The sequence below is a fragment of the Eulemur rufifrons genome, chromosome 6 (genome assembly GCF_041146395.1).
Source record: "Eulemur rufifrons isolate Redbay chromosome 6, OSU_ERuf_1, whole genome shotgun sequence".
In the NCBI taxonomy this organism is placed as follows: Eukaryota; Metazoa; Chordata; class Mammalia; order Primates; family Lemuridae; genus Eulemur; species Eulemur rufifrons.
This window is the reverse complement of record NC_090988.1, coordinates 9,734,457-9,757,402: the sequence shown is the minus strand read 5'-3', so window position 1 is coordinate 9,757,402 and position 22,946 is coordinate 9,734,457. Positions and strand designations below refer to the sequence as shown.

Sequence of the window (22,946 nt, the reverse complement as noted above, 5' to 3'; positions counted from 1 at the left end):
ATTCCAGTGTTATCCCCCAAAAATATATTTCTAAAATCAGAAGTCATCACATAGAATTCTTTGAATAAAGTATTCAGATAAAGAAAATAATCTTACCCATACATCTAAATTCCATTTTAAAAAACCTTCTGTTTCCCAACTAACTCTTCTTTAGAGTATGTAAATGACATTAAGTGATAACATCTTTAATCACTCCATCACAAATACAGATGGTCCCCAACTTACCATGATTAGACTTACAATATTTTTACTTTACAATGGTGCAAACACAATAGAAACTATACTTTGAGCACCACACAACCACTCTCTATTTCACTTTCAGTACATATTCAATAAATTACATGATATTCAACACTTTACTATAAAATAGTCCTTATGTTAGATGATCTTGCCCAGCTGTATGGTAATGTAAAGGTCCTGAGCACGTTTAGGGTAGGCTAGGCTAGCTCTAATGTTCAGTAGGTTAGGTGTATTAAAGGCATTTTTTTTACTTAAAACATTTTCAACTTACCATGGGTTTATTGGGATGTAACCCCATCGTAAGTTGAGGAGCATCTGTACAAGTCTGCTCCCCAAAATAACTACTTCCTTGCCCCTGGCCTAATGCTTTCACGTGGGCCCTTTGATAAGCACAAAAGCCCTATACTTTTCATTCTATTTTGTTTACAGAATTATTTCAGGTGTATAGTACATAGTAGCTACTCAATAAGTAAGTAAATTACCAGGAAAGGACCATTTTTATAACAATCCCACTTTAGGGGAAAAAAAAATTAGAAAAAGCCCTCAACAATCATTCTTGTTTGCAAACAGCACCATGGATCCAGCACTGTACCTTCAGTTCCTGCTTGGGCTCCACATTCTTTATCGTTGTATAATACACATGGTGGCCATACTGGTAAGCCACCAGGTTCTGCTCCAGGTGATTCTGGGCTGGACGTACAAACATCATCCAGTTACAAAGGGTCTCATCTGACAATTCAAACCATAGGTCTTCATGCAAATCCCTGTCTTTTCTGTCCCCTTTATCAAGAGAAACCTGTAACCAAAGAAAAAGTAAAAAGCCACACCACAAAAACAAACAAAACCATCAATGATATGCATTAATGTCATAATATACAAAATATTGCTCCTTAAATTAACCATACATCCTGATTCTTCCCTTTGTATCTAGAAAGATACTGAAATTGTGACTTGCCCAGTGTAAAAGAGAAAAGATACTTTCTGAAGCCTCACCTGTAGGAGAATTACCTGGTAAAATCTAAATGTTAACAATCTAATTGCATGGCTTTATTAGTATTTCACAAAACATGACCCAAAAAATACTATAAATAAGCCAGGAAGTACAAGCAAAATACTCTTCAGTTCATCACAGCTTGCTTCCTTTTGGGATTCAACTGCATTCCTTTATAATGTGCAGCTCAGAGATAGGTATTTCTCTATAGAAAGTAATACTCTTGCTTGGAGATCTTCAGCACTCACCAAAGAAAACAGCTCCATGACAGCAGCTGACTTGTCAAAAAACACATCCCAAATATTTCCCCCTCCACTCCCCTCTCTTAGTTCTGAGCCACTCGGTTCTTGGAGTGGCTGTGCAAGTGGCTGGCAGAGCAGGCTGGATGGAAGCGAAAGCACCAGATGTAAAGAACAGAGACTGATATAAATACTTCACTGTTTGATGAAGAATATTCTTTAATGGAAGGTTTGACAGCACAGACTTGTTACAAAATTGAAAAGCGGTTTTCCTGCAAACGTTACCAGCACGTAGCAGATTACATAAATCTACATAATTCTCTTTGTATTCCAAAGTTATTTTTCAAAAAAAGAAAGAAAAAGGCTGTCAAAGCCCTGGTATGGGCTGAATTGTGTCTCTCCCTCAAATTCATGTTGAAGTCCTAACCCCAGTACCTCAGAATGTGACTGCATTTGGAGACAGGGCTTTTAAAAGGGTAACTAAGTTAAAATGAGGTCATTAGGGTGAGCCCTAATCCAATATGACTGGTCCTTCTAAGAAGAGATTAGGACGTGGACATGAACAGGCACAGAGGAAAGACACTGGTGAGGATGCATCGAAACAGTGGCCGTCTGCAAGCCAAGGAAAGAGACTGCAGAAGAAACCAACCCTACCAACACCTTGATCTCAGACTTCCAGTCTTCAGAACCGTGCAAAAATATATTTCTGGTGTTTAAGCCTCCCAGTCTGTGGTACTTTATTATGGTAGCCCTAACAAACTATTACAGCCCCTAAGAACTACAGCTCTCAGAATTATTCATAAACTAAAACTGCAGTCTCCATTTTATTGGTGAGAGAGAAAAAGTTTCCACTTAAAACAAATTAAGCATAGAAAGAAAAATACTAGCAAACAGCCATGAAATTGAAATAAGAGACTCGGTAGAAAATTGAGTGCTCCTGAAAACTGTTAAAGGAACAAGGGTGAACAAGGACAAAGCATAAATTACCTTTAGATGAATATAACAGTCTTTCAGCTCGGACCCTCTGACGAGGGGTCCCTCCACAGGGCCGAACTGGGTGCGCTTGGGAATGCGCCTCTTGGAGAACACTCCTCCAAGGAACCTGTCTATGTAGAGCACCAGAGGGAGACTTGCTCTCGCTCGAGTGAGCACAGGCCGGTTGGGGATCGGATGCAAGGGGCCATGCTTTGGGCACACTGAAGAATGTGCGTTATTACACTCCTCACACCCTACAAAAGAAAGAAAGTCTTGAAGAAAAGTCAAATTCCTCAGTATGACTTGATCTCAGGTAAAAAATCGGGACTGGAAAAATCCCTGAATCTAAGTTTTCAGGCCAAAACTCAATTAACTCCTGCAATGGTACTACCCATTCATTTGTAATACATTAGCTTTCACAGACCAATAAAAATCCTGTAATTTTCCTCTAAAATCAGGAAGAATTTGCTTATGCCTGCCAAAAATAATATGCAGGCTATGATTTATTTCAAATCTGCTGGATAGTAATTCAAATAGTAGCCACAAAATTTACAAATCAATTACAACATGTCTGAGAAGAAAAAAGAAGAGCTTATTAGGCCAAGTGCTGCAAAATCTGATGAGGAAAAAAATAGGTGAATTTTATAGTATGTAAATTATATCTCAGTAAAGCTGTTGGGGGGGGAAAACCTTGACAACACTGTTGAATCAATTTCCTCAAAGGAAGTTTTAGAAGCCTCATTATCTCAACATGTCTAACTCAAACAGAAAAACTGCTGTATGGTTTAAGAGTTCAGTGGAAACCACTGTCTGATGATAATGCTAAAATGAATGAATTTAGAACGCTATACTTCATGCACTTGGATAACACAATCAGCCCATCCCTGACAGGACATGTATTTTTAGCTCATTCCGAGAGTACTTGGTTCACACCAATCCAGCCACATTTACCCCTTTGCCAAGAGCACCCAGCTATACGTTAACTGCCAGAACTGGACACATAGAGCCACACAACAGAGGAACGTGACTGGACCACAGAGAGATCACACTCATGACCCTTAACAAATTTAATTAACCAACCACGTTTTACCCTACTTTGGCTGTGTGGTGGGTGAGCTGGTTTAGGAAATAGTTGTTTTCAATTTCTTCAACTCTCAAATAATAGAGAGCTACTTTGTATTAATATTTATAAGATGAAGTGATTTTCTGTGCATTTGGCTTAGGAGATGCCTTGAAAACTTATGAATTCAAGGAAAAACCAAACAAGGAAGTTCTCTGTTGGATCAGGTTTAGATGCGGAACTGAACGCTGGGCCGAAGCAGACAGGTTTCACCACCTGCACACAGAAGGTCCAGGAGAAATAGGGCGAGACCATAGAGCTCTAGTAGCCCCAATAATGCAAATAAATGAGGTAAGAACTTTGCTGTATGAGCCTGAAAGTCAATGGAAAGAAACAATGATTTGGCAGGTGGAAGCAAAGGCTCCGGCAGGCGGCAGAGAGGCAGTCAGGTGTGCACCGGACCACCTGCGCTGGAATCTGACTCTCCACTTTCTAGCATGGCCTTGGGAAAGCCGCTACCTCCTAAGACTGTGGAAAGCACTCACACCTGGGATGCAACACGCACTTTTAAGAGATGACTACGAAAGAGGCAGAGCAGCAAAGCGCACTTGTTAAAGCCGAAATGGCTGAACAGTCCAGGACTGGCAGGCCTACCATGGTGGCTTGGTAGCTGACGCCCTGGTATCAGAGAGACCCAGACTCCCGCTCATCCCTATGTGACCCCTAGCAGGCTGCCCAACCTCTTCTGAGCTTCAGTTTACTCATCAGTGAAATCGGAAAACACACAAGAGCATCAGTGCCTCCCTCCCAGGGCTGCTGCCAAGCAGGATGATGCAAGCAGAGCAGGCAGAAGCACGCAGCACGGGGCAGGGCGTGGGAAAGACTCGGGGCCGTGCACTATGTGCACACACAGCTCCCTCTGCGGGGCCTGGTGCCCCCACTTACATAGGTCATGCGGGTCAAAGGGCCGGGGCGGGTCTGGCTCCCAGTCATCCAGATCTGTGTCTTCACCATCTTCTTCCTCATCTTCCTCAGTATCTTCATCCTCATCCTCATCCTCTTCTTTTGTCTCCAGTCTTCCTATAGGGGTCTGCAGCGTTGCCAAAGGGTCGGAACCATCCACACTCTCGATCGAAGGTAGCACCTGGTTGTGTACTGGTAATGAGGCCTGGACAAAAGTTTAAGGCATAAAGTGAGCAGACGTCTGCTTTTAGTCAGAGCGAGAGGTCTGGGTGGAATCTAGTCTTCACACTAGCTTCCTCCAAGGCCCTAGAAAAATGATTTCCATCTATGGTCTGTAGGGAGGAGTCTAACTTCATTTTTGATGACTGACTGCTCACAGCTTTTAAGCCTAGCTCACCCCCTTCCTCATCTGCCCACACCTGGGCAGGCTGATGGGGCAGGCTAATAGGCAAGCCCAGGTGCTCCCTCATTTGGTGCCAGTGGGAGACTGACACCTGGCAAGGTCCTGGCCGCGTGTGTCCTAACGCCACCCCTTAAATGCCATACATCCCAGTCTCCTTTCCTCTCTCGCTCACTCACTCACTCACGCCGCCTCATACCCGCTCGAGAGGCGTGCCCTGCCTCCCCAGAGACTTCAGCATGTAAGCAACAGGCCTTTGCACAGCCTCGTGGCCTGTGCGTGGGGTATCACCAGCCTCCACATCTGAACTAAATCAAGGAGAGGGGGAGGTCCCTCCTGCCTTCAGGGTGGCCAAGACATAGGGGCCACTTCACTGTTAAAACCAAACACCTGGTTGCTACATGTGGTTGGCAAAATCCAATGGCTAACAGCTCTCCATTTAAACACTTCAGAGAGGCCGAGGTTTGTGAGTGAGAATGAAGAGATGATGAGCTGCCTATTGTGTCATCATGCTGAAGTCAGTCTCTTGCAAGTAAGGCAGTTTGGGTCACGTACTGGGTTAATGGTATCTTACCAAATATACTGGCAATAAATAAATGGTACCTTAAAAAGTTCTCCTACCTCCAACCTAAGTGCTGTGGGATTAGAGATTAGCTAGATTCCCTTGATGGCATCTCATTTCTCCTGCCCAATCAGCACCTTAGGTCCTGTTCAAGCTATGGACCCTTCCTGGTCAATAAATAAAGCAAGTCAGTTTTCAAATGCCTACTCCCTTTTTCTTTACATTTCCATAGGTTGTTTTCCTCAGCTAGAATGTTCTTCTTCGGCCAACCTTTTAAATGCTACCATGTTCCAGTTTCTACAGGAACCACCCCCTGATGCCTTCAGGCTTCCCTGACTCTCCTCTGCTGTGAGCTCCTGCAGCACCTGGGGCCACAGAATCTCACCCCTCGACCTCACTGGCCTCTGCTTCCACATTTCATTACCCTCAGGGCAGCCTGAGCCATTCTGGAACGGTTCTATGACAGTTTCTTTCTTTCTTTTTTTTTTCTTTTTAAGGTATGAGCATTTATTTGTTCTGTGTCATTTACTTTGAAATATATATATATTTTTTTTTTCTCCTGGCAAATTTCAACCATACTAAGCAGGAATACTGAATGATCTACTGACCTTAAGTCACTATTTTTGGAAAGAAATGTTCAACAGTCTTGCCAAGGACTGAAAATTTTCTATCTTTGGGATTCAAACTGTGGTTTTTTTGTTTTGTTTTTTATTTCAGAATATTGTGGGGGTACAAACATTTTGGTTACATGAATTGCTTTTGTACAGTTTGAGTCAAAGTTATCAGTGTGTCCATCTCCCAGATAGTGTGCACTGTACCCATTCGGTGTGAATTTCCATGACAGTTTCTGTGGAGTCCAGATCTTCTACTCATTGGTCTGGGCCTGGGACGTTCCTCGAGGCAGTTAGAATAAGTTTAACCCTTCTGCCACATGAATCAAATATTTGAAGGCCAAAACACTTTTATTCATTCCATCATTTCTCACAAGGCCAAACTTCCAGCTCTCTGATCATCTTGTCTTCATTTATTCTGCAGTACATTCCATATTTTTATTAATATAGCATCTGACTGCAATAACATTTATGACAGATGCAGTTCTACTGCAGGCCCATCTTGAACTTGCAGACAGCTGAAATCCTGAGTCCTTTCCTTCCCCTCATAGAGTGCTATTAAACCATTTCTTCCCCTCCTCAAAACTTAAATATCTGATTTTTACTTAATAGGAGATTTTGCATTTATTTCCAGTAAATTTCATTTTATTACTTTTATCTGGTCTTCCAGTCTGCCAAGATCTTTTAGAATCTCCATTCTAAGACCGGGCGCGGTGGCTCATGCCTGTAATCCTAGCACTCTGGGAGGCCAAGGTGGGTGGATCCTTTGAGCTCAGGAGTTCGAGACCAGCCTGAGCAAGAGTGAGACCCCTTCTCTACTAAAAATAGAAAGAAATTAGCTGGACAGCTAAAATTATATATAGAGAGAAAAAAATTAGCCGGGCATGGTGGCGCATGCCTGTAGTCCCAGCTACTCGGTAGGCTGAGGCAATAGGATCGCTTGAGCCCAGGAGTCTGAGGTTGCTGTGAGCTAGGCTGACGCCACGGCACTCTAGCCTGGGCAACAGAGCGAGACTGTGTCTCAAAAAAAAAAAAAGAATCTCCATTCTGACATCCCACACATTAGCTATCCCTTGTAACTTTGTATCCATTGCCACACACCATATGGTTGGTGATAAGTAGGCATGTTCCCAGGGTCCATCCTGCCCCTCTAGTTACACCCTAGGAGAGTGGACCGTGGGCTTTGGAGTCAGAAAGATTTAGAGTAAAACCTGACCCTGCTATTTAGCAAGTTACTAAACTTCTCTGAACCTCAGTTTCTTTATCTATAAAATGGACATAGTAATACACACTTCAGGATGTTGTGAGGGTTCAGTGAAACAATATGTATATAAGGGCAGTAGTAGAGTGTCTGGCATTTAGTTAAGTGCTTAGTTTTGGGGTTTTTTTTTTTTAAGGGATAAGGTCTTCTTACACCGTTGCCCAGGCTGGAGTGCAATGATGTGATTATAGCTCACTGCAACCTTCAACTCCTGGGTAAGCTCCACCTCTGCCTCTTAAGCAACTGGGACAAGAGGCGCGCACCCCCATACCCAGCTAATTTTTTTTTTTTTTTTTTTCATTTTTGTAAAGACACGGTCTCACTATGTTGTCCAAGCTGGTCTTAAACTCCTGGCCTCAAATGATCTTCCCACCTTGGCCTCCCAAAATGTTGGGATTACAGGCGTGAGCCACCATGCCCAGCCTTAAGTCCTTAGTTTAATGATAATTACTATTGTAAGTTCTTTAAGGACCAAGATGACATCATATACTTCCTCTACAACTTTGGAAGACTGCTGAGCATGAAGTAGGCATTCATTTGTTGATATATATTTGGCCCTTTGGGAAATGACATCAATCCCTTCAGACATCTAAAGGAACTCTTTGCTGCTAGTCACGGAAACATCCTTTTTCTGTTGTGCATCTAAATCAAAGAACTTCTTAAACTCTATAAAGAAACAGTATTGGATGTGTTTATTGAGGTGGTGCTCAACTCACTATGGCAGGTTAAGATCATTGCCTGCCCGGGCTCGGTGGCTCACACCTATAGTCCTAGCACTCTGGGAGCCCAAGGCAGGAGAATCACTTGAGGTGAGGAGTTAGAGACCAGCCTGAGCAAGAGTGAGACCCCGTCTCTACTAAAAACCAAAAATGGAAAAATTAGCCAGGTGTTGTGGTGTGCACCTGTAGTCCCAGCTACTCTGGAGGCTGAGGCTAGAGGATCACTTGAGCCCAGCAGTTTGAGGTTGCAGTGAACTATGATGACACCACTGTATTCTACCCGGAGTGACAGAGTGAGACCCAGTCTCAATAAATAAATAAATAAATAAATCACTGCCCAACATTTGAAACACTCAGGCTCCAGAAAGATAAAACCAGCTACCTCAAACCTCAAACAGCATCTGCATGTTTTAACATGCACTCATTTAACTAAGAACTAAGACTTTTGCATGACATTCCATCTCTGTAACTCAGAACCTTTTGGAAAGTTCTACATGGGAGGACAAAATTCTTGCAGTTGTGTCTGCCTCAACTTCAATAAAAACAAAATGAAATGCCCTTTGAGGGTGAGGACTCCACAAGGACAAGAGCAGGGGACTCTGCCAACGCAACAGCTTTGGCCACCTCCCCCTGACCTCCTCACCAGATCCTGCAAAGAAGTGACTTCATTTCTACTCCCCATCTCAAAGCACAGCTTATGATATCGCCTTTTATTCTAAGTCACTTAAATTTTATGCCAGTGTTAGTGATGAATGTTATCACACATTGAACAAAACAAGGCATTTATGTACCTCTACTCCTCATAAAGTCCTAACCCTCTGCAGAGCCAAACTGAAAGAATGAATTCAGCAATTCAGAGTTATTCTAGTGGAACTGCAATATATTTTTTTCCCACCAGATGCTGTTCAACTCTAGTTCAGCAAGGTTACTGCTGGCTTCTTGCCACTGCTGAGGAAGCCGACATCAAAATAATACCAACAACCTTCACCTCCCCCATGCTGGAACTCTCCTAGCACTGTAGCAAAGGACAGGCTTAAACACTTCAGCATTATCTTTAAAGATCGATGTTAAGGCAGAGGTTGAGTATATACCAGAATCATGCTACCATTGAAAAGGAACGCAAAGGGTTGATGACGATAATTTCTAGGTAAGAACTGTTTATTTCTAGACAGCACAGTCCTAACACACAGTAGACATGCATTACAAATTTGCTTAATGAATAACTAATGCAAATTCAACTGGCCTTTACTGAGTGCTAGGTATATATTAAATTCCTTTGAGGCCAGGTAACGTTATCACATAGCTCCTAAGTGGCAGAGGTGAAATTTAAATTCTAACTCAGCACTGGTTTTTCCACTACATCACAATGGCCCCTACAGAATTCAGTCTGTCTGAGAAGGGCAACAGAGGAGGTAAACATCACCCACACCTTGACTACCTGAGCAACAAGGTACCACACATGGTCCTGAGGTCACAGCCAGGCAGTAAATGGGTAAGCAATGTGTGCCTATTTTACTTCAAGGAAGAGAATACAAAGCAAAACTATTTTAATCCTGTGCATTTTGTCCTGTACAATTAAAGCATAATAAAAGCAAAATGAATTTGTTAAACTTATGGTATACTTTCTCCTTCCCACTTAATACCACTCTCTGTAATTATTTCTGAAAGTACATAATGCATTTCAGGACACAATTTATCTGAGAAGTGAAATATGAAACTACACTGGCAGCAGCAAACACAACAGAATGCTTCTGGATTCCTACTGAGGCCAATTGTCAGTGCAGCATGTTTTCTTCTCAGCGTGTGGGGAGTCACACATGTCCATTTTCAAAAACAAAGAGGAGACTATGCCTCTCTGTCTGGAGACCACTGATGCTTTTCTTAAGGACAAGGAAATACATGGATGACAAAGGCTTCTAACAGATTTTGTCACCACTAAAAACAATTGAAAATAGGAACCTTTTTGCTTTAAAGAAAAAAAGAAAGAAAGGCAAAGCAACCATCATCTGTGTTAAATGCTCACTCCAATTTCCTATCCAAAATTTATCCAGGTCACCGAATAAACTAACAGCCACTGAGGTGTTACAGCCAGAAATAAAAATTGGTTGAATGAAAACTGCAATGAAGAAACATGCTAAGCCAACAGTTACACTGATTATAATGCCAGGGTTCATGGAGCTACCTGAGTATACCTTTCCCTCTGTAACGAAACATGCAACAAGCAGATTGTCCCTGGAGATTGGAAAAGATGAAGGGCCCTTTGAGGTGCAAATGGCAATGAAACCTTTAATTAAAATTATGTGTTAATATTAAAACAAAATTTTGCCTATCAGATTGGCAAAATATGAAAAGAATGCAAATCCCCAATGTGGCAAGAATGTGTAGAAATGGGCATTCTCATATATTAATAGTATATTGTTGATGGGAATATAAATTTTTTCAGTATCTGAAAAGCATTTAGAAATTCAATTATCAAAATAATTTTCCCATTTATAAGGACAAATTTAAACGTATCAAATAGGGAGAATAGTATAATAAACCTCGTCTACCCGTCACTCAGCTCAACAATTATTAACTCATAGCCAATCTTATTTGAACTAATCTCCCACTCACTTTCTCCCTCACTAGATTATTTTGAAGCAAAACCTAGACATTATACATTTTCATCTATAAATAGTTCAGTGTATATCTCTAAAAGAAAGTGACTTTTATATTTCATATATTATCATACCTAAAAAAGTTAACTATTTTATAATATAATCAAATATCCAGACATCCAGCTAGTGTTATCATTTCCTCAATTGTCTCATAAATTTGGTTTGTTTAAATCAGGATCCACACAAGGTCCACAGATTGCATCTGACTGATCTGTCCCTGAAGTCTCCTTTAATACATAAGCTCCCCTTCCTCTTCCTTTCCCTTGCAATTTATTTGTAAAAGAAACCAGGCCATTTGTTCTAGAGAGTTTCCCACAGGCTGGATTTTGCCAATTGCATTCTTGTGTTCCATTTTGTCTGCCATGCTTTTTATAAGCTGGTAGTTGAATCTAGAGACTCAATCAGATTCTGGTTCGACTTTTTGGGAAGAATACTTTCACATGCAGCATAATGCAACGGGAAGTACACAATGCCAGGAGGCACGTAATGAAAGGCTTTCTCTGTTTCAGTGATATTAAGAATGGTCAGAGGGTTAAGTTGTTACACTCTGACCTATCTATTACAAAGTTCCTCATCAGCTTTTTCCTGACGGTTTCAGACTGCTGCTGCTGCTGATCACTGCCTATATCCGTATTTCATTAGGGGATGCAAAATGGTGATATTCTAAATCAATCATTCCTTCTTTATTTATTATTTGAAATGCTTCAATAAAGAAATTTCCCTCATCAAGTAATTGGTTACCTGAGTAGCTTCAAGGAGAAAAGCAGGATTTTGTCCCTTCATTTTCCAGTTTTCAGAATAATGTGGTAGATCCTGGCATGCTCAAAAGGTGACCAATGAATTATTTCTTTTAATATCAGTATAAACTTGTAGATTTTAAATATATTTAAGTACTTCAATCTATTGTAGATATTATCCTTTTTTACAGATCAAATTGTTCCATTTTGGCCCCTTCGGGCTCCGTCTTGAGATCTTCCCATGGGATGACAAAACAGAAGTTTTTAAGAGCTCCCTTGCACTCTGAGAAGACAAGATGCTCCAAGTTCATCTTGTACATTCCCTGCCCCTGAGTTAGGATCAGCCATTTCTCCAAGGAGCCCTGATTCCTTTCACTGGAGAACTGTATTTAAAGACCACACCGGGTATCAGGGGATGCTCACAGGTACTGGATTGATCAATGTAACTGAACCTCTTCAGTGGCCAGAACTAGAAAACATGTTTGTTAAGAGCGAATAAATATATCATAAATTCATACTGCTATTCCAATTCAAATTTAGGATTCTGGGTTTTTATTTAACATGTTTGACTTTTATATCGTTTTTGACTTTTATACAAAAAAAATTTGCTCTTAAATAACTTATAATATGAATATCTTTTGTCTCTACCATTTCTTTTTGGGAAATTTATCCTAGACAAATAATTAATCTTACATGATATTTATGATAGTGTTTTTTTAAAGTAGCAAAAAAAGGGGAAATAACTACATGTAAAATAATAGAGAATATAAATAATAGTATACCCTGTAATATATGTAAATATAATAATCCATTGCTTGCTCGATGGGATCAATAAATATTCACAAAATTGAGGTTGGTTTTGGTCAAGAATATAACTAATGGTTACAAAAAGTTATTAAAATAAAATAATAATTCTCCTTCAAGTTCACAGACCCCACAACATTGTAGTTTACTGCCAGTCAGGAATGAATTCAATCCCAGCTTATATAACAAAGGCTCCTAAAAACTCTCTACATTTAATAGATGATATTGACACAATTACTGTTCATTTTTCAAATTTGAAAATGGAAGTATACAAATCATCTACTAAAAAATAAAAACTAAAAAAAGGAAAGTGCTTCCTAATGAGAATTTAATTATTAATCATGTATGGCACTCAGTAGTACAGATAAATACTAGCTGATATAAAAATAAACCTATTTGAATTTGTATTCCCTGTAAGTAAAATAGACAATGTTGAGCTTCTGTACCTTCTTTTCACTTTCACACCCTTGCGGAAAATAAGGAAGAAGTCCCTCAAAGCCCAATAGCATATATTAGAAACGGAGGTAAAAGGGCCAGTCATGGTAGTTCATGTCCACAATCCTAGCACTTTGGGAGGCCAAGGCAGGAGGATCGCTTGAGCCCAGGAGCTTGGGGGCCGGGCATGGTGGCTCACACCTGTAATCCTAGCACTCTGGGAGGCCGAGGTGGGTGGATTGCTCAAGGTCAGGAGTTCGAGACCAGCCTGAGCAAGAGCGAGACCTGTCTCTACTAAAAACAGAAAGAAATTATCTGGCCAACTAAAAATAAATATGGAAAAAATTAGCCGGGCATGGTAGCACATGCCTGTAGTCCTGGCTACTCGGGAGGCTGAGGCAGTAGGATTGCTTAAGCCCAGGAGTGTGAGGTTGCTGTGAGCTAGGCTGACACCACGGCACTCTAGCCTAGGCAAGAGAGCGAGACTCTGTCTCAAAAAAAAAAAAAAAAGACCAGCCTGGGTAACAGGGCAAGACCCTGTCTCTACAAAAAATAAAAAAAAATTAGCCAGGTGTAGTGGTGCACACCTATAGTCCCAGGAGGATCATTTGAGCCCTAGAGTTGGAGGCTGCAGTGAGCTATAATCACACCACTGCAGCCTGGGGGACACAGTGAGGCCCTATCTCAAAAAAAGAAAAGACAAGACAAGACATAGGGGTATGGGAGTAAAGGGAAAGGAATCTTTTCAAAGAAAACTAAGAAGAAACTCAACCTTTCAGAAGCTAGAATGAGAAAGTTGCCACCAAATTTATATGTAATTTAAACAGGAATTTCTTTCAATATTTAAAATAGAACAAGTATAAAAACATTTCCAAATTTCAAAAAAAGGATACTTTTAAAATTCACGATTATTTTTTGGAATTTGAACCAATATCCTGTGTATATGCTTATTTTTTAAATGTCCCTGACAAATCACTTTTATTACCAGGCTATTCCAGTGTATACTGATTGGCATATGTTAGGATTATATTATGTTTTTCTTTGCTTTTGTTAAAGGAGCTGTAGAACATTCCTAGTATATAAGAAACAAATATCCAGAGATGGCATGATGGCACAGTGCAGAGGAACAGGGGCACTCCAGGGAACAGTGACATTCACAGTGTCATCTCCAAACAACAAAATGGCAAAAAGGCAATTCGTTACCTGCTGAGTTGTAGCATCCTGTTGGACATAAGCTACCTGGCCTGGGTCTGTAAACAGAGTCTAGACAAAAAAAAAAACCAACACAAATTATCAACAAATCTTTAGACAGCCTACCTACACAGGAAAAATTATCCTACTACTAAGCACCAATTCTTGGGAGAGTTAACTCCCATTATAGCTAGTAATAACCCTTCATTAGTAAAGAAGAGAAGGATAGTAATCTTACATTTAGCTAAAGCCTTTCATTCAGATGGCTCCAAAGAGATTGTGTAAGCTGACCATCCTAAATGGCTAACATACTTCATGATTTTACTCTTAAGCAAAGCCTCTCTTGAGGCTGAACGTCACAGCTAATTAAAAAGGCATGTCACAGAAACAAAAAAGACATGACATGAATGAGGGTACACAGGTACGCACTTGACACTGCTCACAGGAACAGACGTGTGATTAAATGAAAATGGATAGAGACATACAGGCATACAGAAGAGTATTATGTACACAAAGATTACAACTCCTTCCAGTACAAACACACATTTATAATCAGGAGGGAAATAGAAGGAAAATAAATTAAACTTAACACTTCATAGGTTCTTTTTTTAGATAAAGTCAGTAAAGTCATAATTTAAAAAAAAAAACCTCTAATCATTATAAACACACAATAAATTGGGTCATGAAGCAGCAAAGTTAACTGGAGAAGAAAAATCTTCAAAACTATTATAGCCAAGGCACCATGGGTAATATCTCTAATCCAGAAAATTCTTTCCTCTAAAGCTTTTAAAAGTTTTTAATTTGCCCAGGCCTTTAACAAATCTATGGGAATAAGAACTATGGTTAAGTTTTGATTCCAGAAGAATGTAAATAAGATTTTCAGCCAAAGTCAGATTTCTTAGATTTGAGATTAAAAAATTATCATAATTCAGACATTTGGTAACATCATAATAAACTAAAAGTTGGGCATAGACATTCTTTACAGAAACTATATGATCTTATTTTAATATAGGCAGGGGACTACAACTAAGCAAAGGCATTCGAAAAGTGCCATCTAAGTATTTGGCAATTTCACCTTCATGTAGGTTTTTAGGAATGATTTGTGCCTCTTGATTAAATATTGAATGAGGGCACATTTTTATTACCAGAATTCTACTTCCAAGTATGAAATTTAGTTTTTAAAAACATATATTTAAATATAGTTTATACATTGTAAAGCACTAACAATAGAAACTAACATTCATACATTGGGGGATATTTGTGTCACACCTTTGGAAACTAACACTCCAAGTCACTGGCAAAGCAATAAAAGCAGCTATAGTTGTACAGCTTTTACCAGTAAACACCTTAGCTTCTGTTACAGCCCTACAAATCAGTAAGTTATTAATAAACAGTACTTAATAAGCTAGCAGGACTCTTTCTTACACATTTAACTGAAATAATCTGTATGTTTTCACTGAGCTATCTTTGATTAAGCTACACGGAACTAAATGCCATTTTGGCCTGGTTCTTGATATTTAGCAGAAGTAACAAATTCATAACCTAGTCAACAATCACCAGGAAGAAGAACTGACATGAGCCTAATGTTCTAATTCCTTATTGCGTTAAATTTCAATAAATAAAACATATCTTCCTCTGCCAAGGTGGTTATAAGTTCCTTGAAAGCACAAATCTTATCTGCATATCTTCTGCATCATCAGCACCTCGCACAAGGATGGGCAGAGAGTAAACATAAGTAACTGGCAATTAATTAATTAATTAACAAATTATAAATAAATGATCCTTCACATGCCTGTGCAGCTTCCACAGGATGGATGTACACCAGTGTGTGCTCTGGACCATCCACTGAAGTGTAGGAGGCACCATCTGCTGTGTACACCACCTGCTGGGGTGGGCGAACCTGGTCATCGGTGTAGACGATCTGAGCCACAGTTCCGGCATCGGGAACAAAGTGCACCTAGGGCAAGAAGCAGGCAAGTATGTAGAACAAAACCAATCTCACCAAGGTACATGACCAGCCAAGCACACTTGCATCTCTAAAATAGCCCTATGAAAGAAAAATGGGGATTGATACACCTTCATCAACACTGAGTTAGTGTGACTAGGATACAGGATCCAAGGACCTTGTCATTGATTTACTGCTTAATGTTAGGCAACTGGCTTAAATTCCCCTTTGCCTCAAATGTCCAATGCAGATAACTTTTTCAGGGAGTCCTAAGAGGGTTGTTAATTATCCTGTAAAAGAAACTGAAGAGTCCTGCTTGACAACATTACCAAAACACAAAATACAAATTATTCTGTGATGGTAAAAAATATGTCAAGATTCAAAAGCCGGCCGGGCGCGGTGGCTCACGCCTGTAATCCTAGCACTCTGGGAGGCCGAGGTGGGCGGATCGTTTGAGCTCAGGAGTTCGAGACCAGCCTGAGCAAGAGCGAGACCCCATCTCTACTAAAAATAGAAAGAAATTATATGGACAGCTAAAAATATATATAGAAAAAAATTAGCCGGGCATGGTGGTGCATGCCTGTAGTCCCAGCTACTCGGGAGGCTGAGACAGGAGGATTGCTTGAGCCCAGGAGTTTGAGGTTGCTGTGAGCTAGGCTGACGCCACGGCACTCACTCTAGCCTGGGCAACAGAGTGAGACTCTGTCTCAAAAAAAAAAAAAAAAAAAAAAGATTCAAAAGCCAATTGCTTTCAACACATCATAAAAATTCTATTTTACAACTAATAGTGTCTTTCAGCAGACACATTAAAATAAGGTCACTTTCTTTCCTACAAGTTCTTTCAAAGACAAAGGACATACTAGAGGCATATCAGTAAATGCTTGCTAAATCAATGACTATAATATTAATAGAATTCTTCCTTGTGAGGTAGGTAAAGAAACAGAAAATTCTAATAAAGCCCTTTTAAAGGGTTCTGAACAACTATTTCAGCTGTCACTAGGGTAAATAATTTTCTATCTCCCAAGACCTATAGAACTAAAGCAGAAACTATGTTTTGTAAAATACTTTCTGAATGGTCAGCTTTGGAGGAATAAATTCTTTTTTTTTTTTTTTTTTTGGAGACAGGGTCTCACTCTGTCACCTAGGCAGGAGTGCAGTGGTCTCATGATAGCTCATTACAACCTTGAACTCCTGGGCTCAAGTGATCCTCCTGCCCCAGCCTCCCAAAGTGCTAGGATTATAGGTGTGAGCCATCAAGCCTGGCCTTGGAGGACTGAATTCTTGAAGGCCTGAGCCTGGCACACGGCCTGATACCTGAATTGAAGGTCTGGAAGCAGATGGCCAAAGTACACATTTGGGAGAGAAATAATTTATATTCTGATATCAAAGTCAGGCACTCTTAGGTTGGAATCCTTACTCTTATACTGACTAGGCTTTGAACCTAACTTTTTCATGTCAGTTTTCTCCAGTGGGGAATAGTAGATCCCAAAGGTAATATAAACTAATTTAATCCCCAGAAAGAAACCTAAAAGAACAAATGTAATCAAGCACCACAGAAATACAACAAACTTCTACCTTTATACTAAATGATTAGTCTGGCTTCTACATAAATTTGATTTGTCCATGAAAATTCAGTTTGTATATTGGAAAAATGAGGCTCAGACATATATGAGCAGTTTTAATTGCTGTAAAATAATTTTATGACTTTAGATTTATTCATTAACATCAAAGCCTCGGCCTAGTTTTGGTGCTTAAAAAAGGAAAACATATTTCCCCAAAAGACGAGCTAAGGTTTTCCACTAGGTCTCCATCCCTCAGATTCTGCTAGATCAGAATTCCTGGCTGGGAGCAGAAGCAACTAAGAAGAAAGGGTGCAGTGGGGCTCCTGATCGTGGCCACCCGCTGGCCGGTTACCCTCAGATGGGGACCCTGGTCATGCATAGTGCCACACCAGATTTTCTTTTGTTTTGCTTTTTAATAGCCTACATTTTTGTTTATAAACAAAATACACCAAAACACATAGGTGCATGAAAGTAGCTTCAAAATGGTTTCCAGGAGAAACAAAATAGAATTCTCAATTACTCTGCTGAAAACATCTCTGGAACTGTTTTTTTTTTTTTTTCTTTTTAAGTAATTAGGCTGAGACTTTTAAATCATACCAGATGACCAATTTTATTTATTGTAATATCTATTATATTGCAATATTTACTACATTGCTTAAATTAAATAAAATTTGCATATTTAAATGTTTCAGAGTTATTATAACTTCTGGATTTTGATAATAGTATTATGGTTATGTCATTTAATGAAAAATTAGATAAAAATTGCATATTTATTATAATGTTTAAAATTTAAGTTTTATACCTTGGTTGCACATAAAACATGGCTCCATATGACAGCTGGCTCATCCCAAAATTCAAATTCATACCAAAATTGCAGAGATTTGCCTTCACTAAGAACAGCCAAAATAACACGTGGCTAGTTCTGGTAGCAATTCGGAAGGCAGAGATCATCAATGACAGCAGCATTTGGATAAGCGACTAACCTCCAAAGCTGGTGACTCATAATGGGACCTCACTTAAAGGTCTTCATTGTGAATTTACAAGCCCACTCACTTGATAGACATACCTTGTACTTCATTACACACAAAGAATCAAAACCCTATACTAGATAACAAAAGAAACAAATTACAATTTGAGGTTTTCAGCACCAATAACATAAAATAAAGCAGGGTAGTAAAACAGATTAAGATGGTAAGACAAGGAGGAGAAGCCTATAGGTGGTACTTTAGCTCTTCTAACTCACAGTGAACTGTGTCAATGGGGCATTCAGGGTGCTGAAACATTCCTCATTCCTTGTGTACAAGCTCTTCACGTCGGCTCCCTCCCAACTATTCATGACTGTACAGTAGCTGTTATTTCTTTTCTGTCAGCAAACTGTGTCCAGTTGAAAAACTGCTATCAATAGTAGGCTGGAAAAGACCACTCTTCACCTGTGCTGTATTCTGCTCATGCTCTGCAGACGTCGGCCATACGTGTGAGCTTTCATCTTTGGAATCCATCTTTTCCCTACAGGCCAGCTCCAAGTCTGGAGCGCCTACAGCAGCATGGGGTAGAGGACAGTCATCTGTCTATCACAAGTGTGTTCATGAAGGACAAAAGGGTCTCTCTGCAGCATGCCTGAGAAAAGACAGAAAAGGAACCAAGACTTTAAGTGGATGAATACATTTTAATAGATTACAGTTTCAATCACCAAAAGAAAAAAAAAAAAGCTTCATTAAAGGCAACACACCTGGGCAAAAAAGGTAAAAATGAAGAAATTATTTGTAAAAATAATAAAATGTATTGCATGCTTGTTATGCTTGCTATGTTCTAAACACTCACTAGGGATGTATGCATATATATAATATATATATATATATCACACATTATATATTTTATAAATATAGTTGTATATGTGTGTGTGTGTGTGTGTGTGTGTATACAATGTAATCCTCATTAAAAGGTAATCTTTGTTCTCCTGAGAATGAGTTTCCCAGATGTTAAATGCAGATAAGCGACGGGTTCACACCCAAGTATGATTGCTGCACAGCCCAAGTTCTTTCCTTGTAGACGCTGACTTCCTATACAATCTTTACTCAAAATGAACAGCAGAATAATAAAAGCCACAAAATGAGGGAAAAAATGCCAAGCAGAGGGAGCTGAATTTTCTGGGCCACAATTTGGTGAATGCAAATTCAAAGTTTACTTCCTATTTGGTCAGTACAGGAGTGATTAGCAACCAAATTAAAAATCTTACTAAGATCAACATGCACAAAATCTACATCTCAAAGCCTTATTCATTTCCAAAATGGGCTTTTTAAGGTAATCATCTCTTTTGATGATGATAAAATGTTGATATTTTAAAAGTCACTTGAGATTTGCTGTGTTAACAGGGCAGCAGCCATGCCTGATATACTTCCTCTCGACCTCCCATTAAAGTAGCACACATACACAAGAAAAGGTAGGACTGGCCAGAACACCACTAAAGGCAAGACAAGAAAGACCACTGGCCAAGATCCAGCCAGAATTTTCTCCATTACCAATGGAAATAAGCTGAGAAACACATTCTTAGATCACACATGCTCCAAGCTCTGAACCATAAGGCCCAAAGAAGAAAGAAAGAGAAGGCAAGTACGTTGAATGTCTGCACCTAACTCTGGAGTACAGGACGACCACATCCACCTTCTGAGCTACTGAGGTGCCTGTTTCTGCTTCGCCCCAACACTGTCATCCTCACCCCACCCGAAACCACCCCCACCACACACACACACACACACACACACACACGCTCACCCTGCATACACCTTCCTCTTCTTATCCCCATTCACAGGGTGCTTGAAACACTGATCATGTCCACCAACACATGAATGTATAAAGAAAGGGGCATGAGGGAACTTTCTGGAGAAATAGGACTATCCTATATCTTTTATCTGGATTCGGGTAGTGGGGAACATGAGGAACACATGGGTAAAAAGTCATCAAACTGTTCAATTAAAACATATGAACTTTATCATATTTAAATTATACCCAGCCGGGCGAGGTAGCTCACGCCTGTAATCCTAGCACTCTGGGAGGCCGAGGTGGGAGGATCATTTGAGCTCAGGAGTTCGAGACCAGCCTGAGCAACAGCGAGACCCCGTCTCTACTAAAAATAGAAAGAAATTAGCTGGACAACTAAAAATATATAGAAAAAATTAGCCAGGCATGGTGGTGCATGCCTGTAGTCCCAGCTACTCGGGAGGCTGAGGCAGAAGGATGGCTTGAGCCCAGGAGTTTGAGGTTGCTGTGAGCTAGGCTGATGCCATGGCACTCTAGTCCGGGCAACAGAGCGAGACCCTATCTCAAATAAATAAATAAATAAATGAAAATTATACCCTAACAAATTTTTTTTTAAAAAGCATATCTTCTTTAAAGAACAGTGTAGTATTTAAGTATACATAAAAAGATATTTAAGGTCTCAATGAAGCCATTATTTAAAGAAACAAAAATATTAAGAAACCTAGGAATAAATGTCACCAATAACATAAAGATCTATATGAAGAAAACTAAAAAACTGTACAGAAGGACATAAAAGGTTCAGTAATAACAAAATCAGAGCCAGGCATGGTGGCACATGCTGTAGTCCCAGCTACTTGGGAAGCTGAGGCACCAGGATTGCTTAAGTCCAGGAGTTTGAGTCCAGCCTGGGCAACATAGCAAGACCCCACTTAAAAAAAATCATAGCATGTTCCATGTAGGAAGCTTTTTTTTTAAGTTTTTCATTTGGAAATAATTTCAGATAGAAAAGTTGCAAAAATAGTACAAAGAATTCCTGTATTTCTTCACTCAGATTCCCCAAATGTTAACATTTTACCATGTTTACTTTATTATTCTTTCTCTTCCTTCTCTCTCTCTCTCTTTTTTACCTGAACCATTTGAGAGTAAGTGGCAGGGACAATGCCCCTTTATGCCTAAATTCTTAAGTGCCTAATTCCCCAAAACAAGAGCATTTTCTTATAACCACAGTACTTGTATCAAAATCAGAAAGTTAAATATTGAAACAGTACTATTACCTAACTCACAGACCTTATCCAAATGTTGTCAACTGTATAATTAATGTCCTTTATAGCCAAAGAAACAACATTTTTTTCTCCTGGCCTGTGATGCAATCTGGTATCACACACAGCATGTTCAACTGTCACACCCTTCAGTCACCTTCAATGCCAAACGGTTCCCTGCTCTTTCTTGGTCTGCTATGACCTTGACATTTTTGAAATGCACAGCCCACTTATTTTTCAGAATGTCCTTCAATTTAAGTTTGTCTGATGTTTCTTCATGGTTAGATTCAGGATATGTATTTTTAGCATGAATACCACAAAAGAGATGTTGTGTCCTTCCTATACAGGAATTTGAAGTGGTCCCCCACCCAGCTTGGTTCATTGATTGGACAAACGCTCAGGTGTATACTATGCTAGGCACTAGAAATGCTACAGGGACCAAGCAGGTATGACCCATGCCCTCACAAAACATACAAAGCCCAGAGTACCTTTTTGTCTTTGTTTTTATTTCTAGGAAGGTGCTTTTCATTTCTCTTATTTTAATTTTATTTATATCTTTTCTAATAGGTAGTAAATGAAGTTAACTCAAATTTCAAAAGACGCATAAAGGTGTACAGTGGACAGTCTCCCTACCTGGAATCCCCTGGCCACTCTTCAGAAGCAACCTATATTATCAATTTCTTGTCTTTTCTTCCAAAAATATTTTATGCACATAAATTCTCTCCCTCTCTAACCACAAACAGAAGCATACTGTAGATTCCATACTAGGTAGCTTTTCTTCTACACCTTGTTCATTCCATGTAACATCATACTTTTTATATTGTTCCATATCTGTATGGACATTTCTCATTCTTCACAGCTGTAAAACTTCATTATATGAATACATCACAATTTATTTAATCAGGCTTGCATTGATAAACACTTAGGTTATTTCCAATCTTTTGCTATTATATGTGACACTGTGATGAGTAACTTTGGACATACACTGCTTACAATGTAGCTTGCATTTTATATGTTAGCATCTTGCATTCTTCTCTGAGGGAAGATGCTGAAGCAGTTAAAGTGGCTGGGTGAAAAGGAAGTCATTATTAGTTTCTGAACTCCAACGCTGGTGCTCACCTCCTGCACCTAGTGTCTGAGGGCACTAGACACAGAAGCACAAGTGCTCTGAGACATGGAGAGGCAGCAGTTAGAAGAAGAGGCACAGTGGTGGAACTTGGGCTCTGGATCTGGATTTGGGTAGCAGCTCTGAGACTTAACTGACCTCAGGTAAATCACAGAAGTTCTCCAAACCTCTGTTCCTTCTCTGTAAAACGAAGATCATAAGGTTATTGAGAGAATGACGTGAAATAATGTATGTGAGGTGCTTAGCAAAACACCTATTACATAATAAACAATCACTTTGAAAAAAAGGGATCCAATCAGATTGCATTTTTCTGCCTACTTGTCTGCCTCCCCATCTCAACTCTAAGTTCCTGAAGGTCAAGGAATGTGTTTTGTTGACTGCGGGCATGTGGCAGGTCCTCGCTAACTTTTGTTGAGTGGTTTAGAGACATCATGACGTGCAGTGGGGACAGA

General features: G+C 39.7%; 1 protein-coding gene across 2 annotated transcripts in view; it reads right to left on the bottom strand.

Annotated features, from left to right (window-relative positions):
- Positions 1-22,946, bottom strand: part of PRDM10 (PR/SET domain 10) — a 79,314-nt gene that overhangs the window by 40,801 nt on the left and 15,567 nt on the right. The window contains exons 2-7 of one of the 2 annotated variants that reach the window (XM_069468696.1): positions 18,783-18,969; positions 15,638-15,802; positions 13,858-13,917; positions 4,451-4,673; positions 2,458-2,699; positions 833-1,036 (exon numbers count right to left, since the gene is read on the bottom strand). In XM_069468696.1, the coding sequence (XP_069324797.1) occupies positions 833-1,036; positions 2,458-2,699; positions 4,451-4,673; positions 13,858-13,917; positions 15,638-15,802; positions 18,783-18,851 (963 nt within the window). In that variant the 5' untranslated portion in view covers positions 18,852-18,969. Of the gene's footprint in view, positions 1-832; positions 1,037-2,457; positions 2,700-4,450; positions 4,694-13,857; positions 13,918-15,637; positions 15,803-18,782; positions 18,970-22,946 lie in introns of those variants that run through there. The other variant, XM_069468697.1, reaches the window with a different exon arrangement.